Here is a 13,698-nt window from a genome sequence, read left to right on the forward strand (position 1 = left end):
AATAGGACAGGAGAAGTACTCCAGATACAACAAGCTGACCCTAGCCCCCCGACACAAACTACTGCAGCATAAATACTGGAGGCTGAGACAGGAGGGGTCAGGAGACACTGTGGCCCCATCCTAGGACACCCCCGGACAGGGCCAAACATGAAGGATATAACCCCACCCACTTTGCAAAAGCACAGCCCCCACACCACTAGAAGGATATCTTCAACCACCAACTTACCATCCTGAGACAAGGCTGAGTATAGCCCACAAAGATCTCCGCCACGGCACAACCCAAGGGGGGGGGTGCCAACCCAGACAGGATGACCACAACAGTGAATCAACCCACTCAGGTGACGCACCCCCTGCAGGGACGGCATGAGAGAGCCCCAGTAAGCCAGTGACTCAGCCCCTGTAATAGGGTTAGAGGCAGAGAATCCCAGTGGAAAGAGGGGAACCGGCCAGGCAGAGACAGCAAGGGCGGTTCGTTGCTCCAGAGCCTTTCCGTTCACCTTCCCACTCCTGGGCCAGACTACACTCAATCATATGACCCACTGAAGAGATGAGTCTTCAGTAAAGACTTAAAGGTTGAGACCGAGTTTGCGTCTCTGACATGGGTAGGCAGACCGTTCCATAAAAATGGAGCTCTATAGGAGAAAGCCCTGCCTCCAGCTGTTTCCTTAGAAATTCTAGGGACAATTAGGAGGCCTGCGTCTTGTGACCGTAGCGTACGTGTAGGTATGTACGGCAGGACCAAATCAGAGAGATAGGTAGGAGCAAGCCCATGTAATGCTTTGTAGGTTAGCAGTAAAACCTTGAAATCAGCCCTTGCTTTGACAGGAAGCCAGTGTAGAGAGGCTAGCACTGGAATAATATGATCAAATTTTTTGGTTCTAGTCAGGATTCTAGCAGCCGTATTTAGCACTAACTAAAGTTTATTTAGCCGGAAAGTAGCCGGAAAGTAGAGCATTGCAGTAGTCTAACCTAGAAGTGACAAAAGCATGGATTAATTTTTCTGCATCATTTTTGGTCAGAAAGTTTCTGATTTTTGCAATATTACGTAGATGGAAAAAAGCTGTCCTCTAAATGGTCTTGATATGTTCTTCAAAAGAGAGATCAGGGTCCAGAGTAACGCAGAGGTCCTTCATAGTTTTATTTGAGACGACTGTAGAACCATTAAGATCAATTGTCAGATTCAACAATTCTCTTTGTTTCTTGGGACCTAGAACAAGCATCTCTGTTTTGTCCGAGTTCAATAGTAGAAAGTTTGCAGCCATCCACTTCCTTATGTCTGAAACACATGCTTCTAGCGAGGGCAATTTTGGGGCTTCACCATGTTTCATTGAAATGTACAGCTGTGTGTCATCCGCGTAGCAGTGAAAGTTAACATTATGTTATCAAATAACATCCCCAAGAGGTAAAATGTATAGTGAAAACAATAGTGGTCCTAAAACGGAACCTTGAGGAACACCAAAATTTACAGTTGATTTGTCAGAGGACAAACCATTCACAGAGACAAACTGATGTCTTTCCGACAAATAAGATCTAAACCAGGCCAGAACATGTCCGTGTAGACCAATTTGGGTTTCCAATCTCTCCAAAAGAATGTGGTGATCGATGGTATCAAAAGCAGCACTAAGGTCTAGGCGCACGAGGACAGATGCAGAGCCTCGGTCCGATGCCATTAAAATGTCATTTACCACCTTCACAAGTGCCGTCTCAGTGCTATGATGGGGTCTAAAACCAGACTGAAGCATTCCGTATACATTGGTTTGTCTTCAGGAAGGCAGTGAGTTGCTGCGCAACAGCCTTTTCTAAAATTTGAGAGAAATGGAAGATTCGATATAGGCCGATAGTTTTTTAAATATTTTCTGGGTCAAGGTTTGTATTTTTCAAGAGAGGCTTTATTACTGCCACTTTTAGTGAGTTTGGTACAAATCCAGTGGATAGAGAGCAGTTTATTATGTTCAACATAGGAGGGCCAAGCACAGGAAGCAGCTCTTTCAGTAGTTTAGTTGGAATAGGGTCCAGTATGCAGCTTGAAGGTTGAGGCCATGATTATTTTCATCATTGTGTCAAGAGGTACTAAAACACTTCAGCGTCTCTTGATCCTAGGTCCTGGCAGAGTTGTGCAGACTCAGGACAACTGAGGTTTGGAGAAATACACAGGTTTAAAGAGGAGTCCGTAATTTGCTTTCTTATAATCATAATCTTTTCCTCATAGAAGTTCTCAAACAAACTAAGAAACAAAGGACATCAAATAAGCTCTATCTGAGCAACAAACCCACTGAACATACCAACTGCTACCAACAACTAACATATGAAATTATCCACAGCCATCAGCCTCCTCTCCCAGCAATGACCTCCCAGCAATGACCTCCCAGCAATGACCTCCCAGCAATGACCTCCCAGCAATGACCTCCCAGCAATGACCTCCCAGCAATGACCTCCCAGCAATGACCTCCCAGCAATGACTCTCTCCTGAACAGAACACTGGCTTTATATATAGCTTCAGAAGGAATAGGTAATTGGAGACAGCTGTGTCTTGAGGTGGCGGGGTCAGCTCTCCAATTAGCCATGGAGTCGACCAATCAGCTGCTTGAGGGATTTCAGGAAGCCATTTCCTGAAATAAACATGCAAATACACAAACTACAACACATAAACTGGGGAAGGTAACACTTTACAGCCCAAGTGTTAGAGAATACTAAATGAAGAGGTTCCCGAGCCAGTGTAGTGATTTGAAAACACATTTGAATCTGACTGAAGGAGTATAATGGTTTACTTTTAAATATTAGAAGTACTGTATATTTTTTTTCACCTTTCCCCAATTGTGCGTTCAAGTTAAACCGTTTTCATCCCATCCAGTAGGTGGCGGCATGCACCTTTAGTGTTGTTTGCGGACCGTCATAATACCATAGAAGGTCAATAGATTGATAAATTATCTGTTGCACGCCTGCTTTCAACATCTGCGCAGTTTTGTTTTCATGTTATGAAATGTGTGTCAGCAAAGGGATTTATTCGTGTTGATAAACACCCACATTTCCTCATCAGGGGAAACAGCGTTATGAATGGGAGAAATGGTATCCTGTGGTTTGACTATCCCAGTGCTCTTTCAGCTGTGTTTGTTGTTTTTTGCACCATACATCAACGGCAGAACATTTGAGAATTGTCTCACGGGCAAGTCATGTCGATCGGAAAGACCTCCCGTAGTCCTAAGTAAGTGACAATTGTTTATATTTGTTGGAGCTAACGTTAGCTAGATAGCGCACCTATTTTATGTAGTCAATACTGTGCAACCGATTGTGTAACAGATTGCCTCGCCAGCTTCTTGGCTAACGTCAGACAGGTAACGTTAGGCTAGTTAGCAGAAACTCTTGACCTGTTACTCTGCATCAGATTTGTTTTGATGTCCCTCGAACAGCAAGGCGTAGTTTATTTGCTTGATTAGAGAGCGGGTAAAACTAGCTAATATACATACGTCGTTAACTTAGTCAATCTATCCCTGTGCACATTACATTTATTACTCCAATTTTACAATGCAGTTCGGTCTCCGATTGTTTACTCATGAGCAGTGTGATTCAGGCACGCTGGGTTCGAGCAACTGGTCATATGACGGTCATATGACTACCAAATGGAACAAAATGTGACCGACACTTTGTAGGCCAACATGTTTCCCCACGCGCTGTAATGCATCTTACTATTTAACCAACTTGTAAATTCCCTAATGCTGTTTCTTATGTCACCTTTGTTTTCACAGCTTTTTAATACACATTGAGAATAAAAATACATATTGCAAGCCTAGTAGCCTGTGTTCCAACAAAGGGTAGCTTCTGTTTGACAAGTTACAACCCTAGCAGGAGGCTATTTGTTTTTCGCCATACATGGCAGTGATAGTAATCAGTGAAGTTTGCCCCAAGGTCTCTTCTCTGGTTAGGGCTTTTAACTTGTGGTTGCCTCAGTCACTCAAGGTTGTATGTAGTCACTGCCTCACATGTTGAAATTTTAAGTCCAGCCAGAGTAAACACTAATCTCGCCATTCTAAAGACCCCACAAACTGAGTTGTTATTAGTTAATAAATGTTAACTCATTGATTGTATCACACAATTGAGTGTTCTGCCTTTGGTCAGTTTGTAAGTCGCTCTGGATAAGAGCGTCTGCTAAATGACTTAAATGTAAATGATGTAAATGTCAGTCTGATTGGCCATCCTCAACCTATTGTATTGTCCCACAGTTCCGGGAGACCTAGGGAATCAGTTGGAGGCCAAGCTGGACAAGCCCAGCGTGGTTCACTACATATGTTACAAGAAGACTGATGTATATTTCACATTATGGCTCAACCTGGAACTGCTGGTGCCGGTGGCCATCGACTGCTGGATCGATAACATAAGGTTAGCACTTAGTTCTATGTGAGGAGGAAAAGCAGGGTGCTAGAACTGTTTCTGTAGCCTAGGTTATCTTCTGACCATTGTACAAATTGACCTCTGAATCCCCTTTAATCAATTAGTCGGTCTCTGAGCTTAGTGTATTTAATAGAAGGCGTAGTGCACAACCAGTTGCGAATTCAAATCTCGTCAGACATTTTCTAATTACAAACAAACTGTTTTAGCTACTCATCTAACCTTAGCACATTTAGCTAACCCGTCCCCTAACCGTTTAAACTACTAAACTTACCTCTGTCTGGATTACTGCAACTCGCTGTTGGCTGGGCTCCCTGCCTGTGCCATTAAACCCCTTCAACTCATCCAGAACGCCGCAGCCCGTCTGGTGTTCAACCTTCCCAAGTTCTCTCACGTCACCCCGCTCCTCCGTTCTCTCCACTGGCTTCCAGTTGAAGCTCGCATCCGCTACAAGACCATGGTGCTTGCCTACGGAGCTGTGAGGGGAACGGCACCTCAGTACCTCCAGGCTCTGATCAGGCCCTACACCCAAACAAGGGCACTGCGTTCATCCACCTCTGGCCTGCTCGCCTCCCTACCACTGAGGAAGTACAGCTCCCGCTCAGCCCAGTCAAAACTGTTCGCTGCCCTGGCCCCCCAATGGTGGAACAAACTCCCTCACGACGCCAGGACAGCGGAGTCAATCACCACCTTCCGGAGACACCTGAAACCCCACCTCTTTAAGGAATACCTAGGATAGGTTAAGTAATCCCTCTCACCCCACCCCCCCTAAGTTTTAGATGCACTATTGTTAAGTGACTGTCCCACTGGATGTCATAAGGTGAATGCACCAATTTGTAAGTCGCTCTGGATAAGAGCGTCTGCTAAATGACTTAAATGTAATGTAAATGTAAATGTAAATTAACCACTTAGCTAGAATTTGTAACCTATTTAGCAATGGTACTTTTTGCAATTTCTTAACACTAGTACGTTTAGCAAATACAAAATGGTTGGACAAACAAATTAATACATACCATCAGAAATGTAACCTCCTAAATGGAGTGGCCCGGGTTTACATACAGAATACAAAATGCTCAGAAACCAGGTTGTTTACAAGGACGAGTTGCAGATAAATGGGTAATCAATATTTATTGAAAATGACAAGGCTCGCTTACCATGGTTGCTTTTCTTTGATGAAATTGATTGCACCTCAACTCACGTTGGTTGACCACCCTCCACTTTCATTAAACATTTTAGACACTAGTCTAATCATATTTAATTTACTAGGAAAGATAACATGATTCTATACATGCATAGGCAGCCTATTGGATTTCATTGAGACCACACATACAGTGCAGTCGGAAAGTATTCTGATCCCTTGACTTTTCCCATTTTGTTATGTTACAGCCTTATTCTAAAATTGTTCTCATTGGCACACCTTTATTTGGAGTTGCTCTCATTCCTCTGCAGATCCTCTCAAGCTCTGTCAGGTTTGCTGGGGATTGTTGCTATACAGCGATTTTCAGGTCTCTCCATGTTCGATTGGGTTCAAGTCCGGGCTCTGGCTGGGCCACTCAAGAACATTCAGACTTGTCCCAAAGCCACTCCTGCGTTGCCCTGTTGGAAGGTGAACCTTCAAGCTGAGGTCCTAAGCAGGTTTTCATCTGTACCCCTACAAAAATCATCTCAGCTCTTTTCCTCATTTCCTTCGACCTCATGGCTTGGTTTTTGCTCTGACATGCACTGTTAACTGTGGGACCTTATATAGACAGGTGTGCGCCTTTCCAAATCATGTCCAATTAATTGAATTTGCCACAGGTGGACTTCAAGTTATAGAGACACCTCAAGGATGATCAATGGAAACAGGAAGCACCTGAACTCAATTTTGAGTCTCATGGCAATGGGTCTGAATACTTATGTAAATAAGGTATCTGTTATTTGTAATGAATTAACAAAAATATCTAGCCATGTTTTCACTTCATTATCATTATGGGGTATTGTTTGTAAATTGCAGAATGTATTTATTTAATCCGTTTTAGAACAAGGCTGTATCGTAACAAAATGTGGAAAAAGTCAAGGGGTCTGAATACTTTCTGAAGGCACTGTATACTAGGCGCACTTTATCTCGCACGCCCAACTAGTAGAGGAGAGGTAGGCTAATGCATACAGGGCAGAAAGACGTCCATTTCCAAATAATCTGTGGGACAACAAAAATATTTAAAGTTCTGTCTGACCGCTCGCTCCCAACCACAGCATGAAGAATGCTGACCGTTCCACAATGATCTCTGTAGGGACCCGCAGGTGTAGCCCTCTATACTGAAATAAATTAATTGAAACTGGTGTTGCTTGTGGGGTCTCTAACCAAAATAACCACATGTCAGTGTGCTGTGGGTTTATTTCAGGAACAACTCATGAATTAAGTGAAGTGAAAGTTTCCAGTTCTATTCAATGTTATCTTCATAATACTTAGAATGTATACTGTAATTAACTTTTCTAATATTCTGGCATCTGTCTGTATTAGACTGATTTACAACCGCACAACAAGGCAGACGGAAGCTCCTCCGGGGGTAGATGTCAGGGTGCCTGGCTTTGGACAGACCTTTTCTCTGGAATACCTTGACCCCAGCAAGCGCGATGTTGGTGAGTGGGCCCATCGTAGCGTGCCTAAAGTATTTATTCAACGGTCTATCTAATAGTGTTAGTCGTTGCTTGTGTGTGGGTTTGACTAAGCTACTACTGTGTGTATTGCAGGCATGTATTTCGTCACCATAGTGCAGTCGCTGGTAGAATGGGGATATACAAGAGATGATGATGTTCGAGGGGCTCCGTATGACTGGCGTAAGGCTCCAAGTAAGTAGCCCCTTACAGTCCATTGCATTCTGTTACATTTGCGGTCTGATGAACCGAGCTTTTTGGCAACAGGTCTTTGGATGAATTGCATGTCCTTGTGTTAGGAGCTAGCTATGTGTTATTGCCGCCAACCTTTATAGTGTTGTTGGGTAGATTTTAGCCTGTAAGTTGTATTACTTTGTATCTAGTCATTGGAATTATGATCAACATCTTAATACAGAAACAGAATGTCAATATAGACCTTTTAGATGTATTGTTTGCTTTAAAATATTGTTATAGGAATCGCAGTAGTTTAGAATGACCAGTCTCATGCAAGTTTTCTCCCTTGCTTTTATATGATTTTGACAGATGAGAACAAGGCCTACTTTTTGAGTCTGCAACAGATGATTGAAGAGATGGCAGAGAAGGCTGGATGTCCAGTTGTACTGATTGCCCACAGCATGGGGAACATGTACACCTTGTATTTCCTAAACCATCAGCCCCAGGCCTGGAAGGATCGCTACATCAAGGCCTTTGTGTCCCTGGGTGCTCCTTGGGCTGGAGTGGCCAAAACCATGAGAGTTGTGGCTTCTGGTAAGAGTCTGAGTGGGCTTTTTGGCATGAAGTTACATAGGAGTCAGACACAATAGTGGAGTTACTGTGGGCTACATACCAATCATAATGTCTAGCAATTATGTACTTTATATTAACTATTGCAGTGGTTTATATTGGGTCTTTCCTTATAGGTGATAATAACCGTATTCCAGTCATCAGTTCACTAAAAATCCGCTCACAGCAGCGCTCTGCAGTCTCAACCACATGGCTGTTCCCATACGCACATTCCTGGCCCGTTGACCAGGTCCTGATCCAAACACCCACCACCAACTACACCGTCAAGGACTACCAGCGCTTCTTCAAGGATATTGATTTCGAAGATGGCTGGGAGATGCGTCAAGACACTGCGCCACTGGTCAGTGCACTGGAGCCCCCTGGGGTGGCCATACACTGTCTGTACGGCAGTGGAGTTCCCACAGCGGAGGGTTTCCTCTATACCAACTTTCCTGATACAGACCCCACACTGATTCTTGGAGATGGGGATGGGACAGTCAACCTGCTGAGTGCCACCCAGTGCAAGCGTTGGATAGGCCACCAGAATCAGCCTGTCCATATGCTTGAGCTGGAAGGGAATGAGCATGTGGCAATGCTGCTTAACTTTACGACGGTCGCCTACATCAAGACTGTCCTTTTTGGCCCTTGAGCGACCAACTAGATCAGATCTTAAGAGAGTCACAAACATGAAAAACTGTGATGGTACAAAGAAGATGAACAATAGGCTTGTGGATAGATTATGACTTCGGAGCCTGATGAGGAAATGTTTTACCCTATTCCTGATTTTTATTTTATTTTAAATAAAATATCCCCTCAGCAGACATTGTTTCCCCCCCCCCCCCCCCATAGTGTCAATCCAAATGTGACAGTTAATTGATATTATAAGTAATGATTCAGTTTTCTAAGATCTTTTCCAATCCATTTAACTCAGATTACCAGATTGTTTCCTGTTGTGCTAAACCAAAACGCGTTGTGATTTTACATACAGATTTGACCATATTATATGTAAAGCATTGGGGGCATAGCTACAATAAGTCAGTAGTATTTGTACCATTAACATCAGTGATTTTACTGTACACATTAGCCATGTGAACACAGAAATAATAACTTTCGTATTCATTTTTTTATTCAGACCTTTTCTGCTGTTACAAAGCGTTACATTTTGTTTTGTTCTGTAGGTCACCATATGTATAGTATACCGGTTCATATTCTGTATCTATAACATAAGGAAATAAATGACGGTAATGCCTGTAATTTTGTTCCTAAAACATGTCCGCTATTAACATTTTTTTTTAACACTTCCAATCTAAATCAAACCAGGTTAACTGTTTAATATGTGATCCTCAGAAGTAGCAGTATGTCCAGTATTGAGCTGTGATTAATGCATAAATTCAGGTCCTTTTGTCAAGGCTAGGTTGTTTACTGGGACAGCACAGGAAGATGCTGTCCGATCAGCTTGATTGTAACTGTTCCATTGCGCTATGGTTGGGCTTGACCAATATGTTATTGCTGGTACTATCATGATATGTTTGTGTGCTGCCCTGTGACGATTAAGTAAAATGTAATGCTGAACATTGCATTAAGCTGGCCTTCTGTGGGAGCTCTGTTAAAGTAAGAGGGAGTGAAAATTGGAACTCTGTTTCATCAGCCTCGAGGTTCCTCTTCTCTAGTCTCTTCTCACAGCTGCCGTGGAGCGTGCATGCAGCGCGCCCATTGTCTGGCGAAAGAGACTACCTCTTCCCCTCAGATGTCTTAACACATCTACTTCAGTACTTTCACGGATCAAACGGGACCTACCATATGCACCTGTAACACTTAATCAGGGTTTCTGAACTCATCAGAAAGCCACGAGTGATTGCGCCATAAGTCATTGGGTCCTGTCGTCTGGAGTGTTAGTTCAGGATTATTATATCCTCTTTAATCAAAAAGGTTCATTAATGAATTCTATCCTTCTAGTTCACAAGTACCACTTTAAAAATGGATTTAGGCCTGTAAGCCTTAATCTAACAAAAGCTTTAGTTGACAACTACTGTTTCATTCTGTAGGTCAATTATGAACATTTGTCAGGTTTCACAACATTACAGTTGACCACAGAATGAATGAGAACTGGTTGTCAGTGTAGCGAATAGGTCTTGTTCCCAGACTAACGTTGCAACTCTTGACAGTCCAGTCTCAACAGGATGGCTCCATCCTCATGGGAGTCAACCAAACCCTACAAGACTTTAGTCTCTGTCAGACACTGGGGCTGTTTCATTTACTTGCACATTAACATCTATCACTCCAGTGTTAATGCTAAATTGTCATTATTTTGCCACTATTGTCTATTTATTACCTAATCTTACTACATTTGCACACACTGTATATTTTCTATTGTGTTATTGACTATATCTGTTTATCCCATGTGTAACTGTGTTGTTTTTGTTGCATTGCTTTGCTTTATCTGGGCCAGGTTGCAGTTGTAAATGAGAACTTGTTCTCAACTGGCCTACCTGGTAAAATAAATAAACTCCCCTGATAGGATTAGATAGCTGGTGAGATCAATATGGCAGAAACTACATGAAGTTAGCCTATTGCTTGCATTATAATTTTTAATAGGATCCCCATTAGCCGACGCCAATGGCGACAACTAGTCTTCCTGGAGTTTAACAAAAAAAGACTACATAAATACTTGACAATTTACATACAGTTGAAGTCAGAAGTTTACATACACATTAGCCAAATACATTTAAACTCAGTTTTTCACAATTTCTGACATTAATTCAAGGAAAAATTCATCAGGTCAGGTCAGTTAGCATCACCACTTTATTTTAAGAATGTGAAGTGTCAGAATAATAATAATAATATAATAATAATAATAATAATACATAAAATGTGAAGTGTCAGTGTAATAGTAGAGAGTGATTTATTTCAGGTTTTATTTTTTCACCACATTCCCAGTAGGTCAGAAGTTTACATACACTCAATTAGTATTTGGTAGCATTGCCTTTATCGTTTATCTTGGGTCAAATGTTACAGGTAGCCTTCCACAAGCTTCCCACAATAAGTTGGGTAAATTTTGGCCCATTCCTCCTGACAGAGCTGGTGTAACTGAGTCAGGTTTGTAGGCCTTCTTGCTCACACACACCTTTTCAGTTCTGCCCACAAATTTTCATAGGATTGAGGTCAGGGCTTTGTGATAGCCAATCCAATACCTTGACTTTGTTGTCCTTGAGCCATTTTGCCACAACTTTGGAAGTATGCTTGGGGTCATTGTCAATTTGGAAGACCCATTTACATTTAAGTCATTTAGCAGACGCTCTTATCCAGAGCGACTTTTGCGACCAAGCTTTAACTTCCCGACTGTCTTGAAATGTTGCTTCAATATATCCACATAATTCTTCACCCTCATGATGCCATCTATTTTGTGAAGTGTAACAGTCCCTCCTGCAGCAAAGCACTCCCACAACATGATGCTGCCATCCCTGTGCTTCACGGTTGGAATGGTGTTCTTCGGCTTGCAAGCCTCCATTTTTCCTCCAAACATAACAATGGTCATTATGGCCAAACAGTTCTATTTTTGTTTCATCAGACATTTCTCCAAAAAGTACAATCTTGTCCCCATGTGCAGTTGCAAACCGTAGTCTGGCTTTTTTATGGCGGTTTTGGAGCAGTAGCTTCTTCCTTCCTGAGCGGTCTTTCAGGTTATGTCAATATAGGACTCGTTTTACTGTGGATATAGATACTTTGGTACCTGTTTCCTCCAGCATCTTAACAAGGTCCTTTGCTGTTGTTCTGGGATTGATTTGCACTTTTCTCACCAAAGTACGTTCATCTCTAGGAGACAGAACGTGTCTCCTTCCTGAGAGGTATGACGTCTGCGTGGTCCCATGGTGTTTATACTTGCGTACTATTGTTTGTACAGATGCACGTGGTACCTTTAGGCGTTTGGAAATTGCTCCCAAGGATGAATCAGACTTGTGGAGGTTAACAATAAATTTGTGGAGTGGTTGAAAAATAGGTTTTAATGACTGCAACCTAAGTGTATATAAACTTCTGACTTCAACTGTACATTTAAAACAGACAGGACAGGACGGAGACACACATTTACATACAATCTATACACATATACAATGAATTCTGAAAGTATTCAGACCCCTTGACTTATTACACATTTGATTAAGTTACAGCTTTATTCTAAAATGGATTGAATAAAAACAATACCCTCATCAATCTACATACAATACCCCATAATGACAAAGAGAAAACAGGTTTTTGCAGCAACAGCTACTCTTCCTGGGGTCCAAACACACCAAAGCTCCCACATTACATTTAAAACAAAAGATAAAACTGAACTGTTTGTACTGAATGAGCTAAAGGTAAAATAGTACATCATAACACCTACACCACCACATATCCACAAAACAAGATGTTCAATACCACCATACAACAATATCACAATGTGTGCGTATGCATGTGTCTGTGCCTTCATCAAACAACACTGTTTCATGACGCAAGTGACATGGCAGGAGATGTTTTGAAACAATTACTGCTTCGCAGTCAACAGCTCCCGGTATGTGTCCGTTACGTTTATGGGGGGTCAATTAAAGAAGACATCCTCTTCTGCAAACCACTGGAAACCCGGACAACAGGAGAGGATATTTTTAAAGTACTGGACAGCTTTGTAACATCAAATGAACTTTGAGATGTGCTGGTATCTGTACTGATGGCGCAAAAGCCATGACGGAGATATGAGTGGAGTGATAACACGCGTGCAAGCAGTTGTTCCCGACACCCCTTGGGTACACTGCAGCATCCACCGAGAGGCTCTTACGGCCAAGGGAAGACCTGACAGCTTGAAATACGTTTTGGACACTACAGTGAAAATGGTTAACTTTGTTAAAACAAGGCCCCTGAACTCTCGTGTATTTTCTGCACTATGCAATGATATGGGCAGCGACCATATAACACTTTTACAACATACAGTAGTGCACTGGTTATCAAGGTGCACAGTATTGAGAGACGAGCTTAAAGTTTCCTTTACTGACCATAATTTTTCACTTGTCTGACCGTTTGCATGATGACAATGTTTTTTTTCGCCTGAATGATCTGAATCTAGGATTATAGGGACTCTTCGCAACTATATTCAATGTGCGGGACAACATTTAGGCTATGATTAAGAAGTTGGAGCTCTTCTCTGTCTGCATTAACAAGAACAACACAGGTCTTTCCATCATTGTACGATTTGTATGTGTGGAAATGAACTCAAGTTTACGAACAATGTCAAATGTGATATAGCGAAGCACCTGAGTGAGTTGGTTGCACAATTACTTAGGTACTTTCCTGAAATGGATGACACAAACAACTGGATTTGTTATCCCTTTCATGCCCTGCCCCAGTCCACTTACCGTTATCTGAACCTCATCGAAATTGCAACAAGTGGTTCTGTGAAAATGTAATTTAATCAGAAGCCACTGCCAGATTTCTGGATTGGTCTGCGCTCAAAGTATCCTGCCTTGGCAAATCATGCTGTTAAGACACTGATGCCCTTTGCAACCACGTACCTATGTGAGAATGGATTCTCAGTAGGGCTGGGCGATATGGCCAAAATATCATATAGCATTTTTCACATTTTTGACGGTATGATGGTATTTGACGATATTTTGTTTTTGATTCATAAAAGTTCTACATTTGCTTTATGAGTAGTGCGTGACCCTAGGGTGGCAACACATATGTTCTAAATGATTTCAATGAGTCTTTCTCCATTAGAATTCTTTTATACTGTTCAATTCAACTTCAACCTAAAATAATTTCCTGCATTCGTTTGAGATCATTTCCACACTGCCACGATATGGGGGGAAAAACTAGTCCTTGTTTTTAACCAAAAGTTGCAATTGCAGTCTCTCTGTCTCTCTGTCTCTC

At 42.1% G+C, this 13,698-nt stretch overlaps 1 protein-coding gene across 1 annotated transcript; it reads left to right on the forward strand.

Annotated features, from left to right (window-relative positions):
• Positions 1 to 2,900: 2,900 nt before the first annotated feature.
• LOC123999641 (phospholipase A2 group XV-like) lies at positions 2,901 to 9,389 on the forward strand. Its single transcript, XM_046305604.1, has 6 exons — positions 2,901 to 3,202; positions 4,218 to 4,374; positions 6,884 to 7,002; positions 7,114 to 7,212; positions 7,561 to 7,785; positions 7,938 to 9,389. The coding sequence occupies exons 1-6, from the start codon at positions 3,055 to 3,057 to the stop codon at positions 8,447 to 8,449; spliced, it is 1,260 nt and encodes a 419-aa protein (XP_046161560.1). The 5' UTR covers positions 2,901 to 3,054; the 3' UTR covers positions 8,450 to 9,389.
• Positions 9,390 to 13,698: the final 4,309 nt, after the last annotated feature.

This window comes from Oncorhynchus gorbuscha, linkage group LG02 (genome assembly GCF_021184085.1).
Source record: "Oncorhynchus gorbuscha isolate QuinsamMale2020 ecotype Even-year linkage group LG02, OgorEven_v1.0, whole genome shotgun sequence".
Classification (NCBI taxonomy): Eukaryota; Metazoa; Chordata; class Actinopteri; order Salmoniformes; family Salmonidae; genus Oncorhynchus; species Oncorhynchus gorbuscha.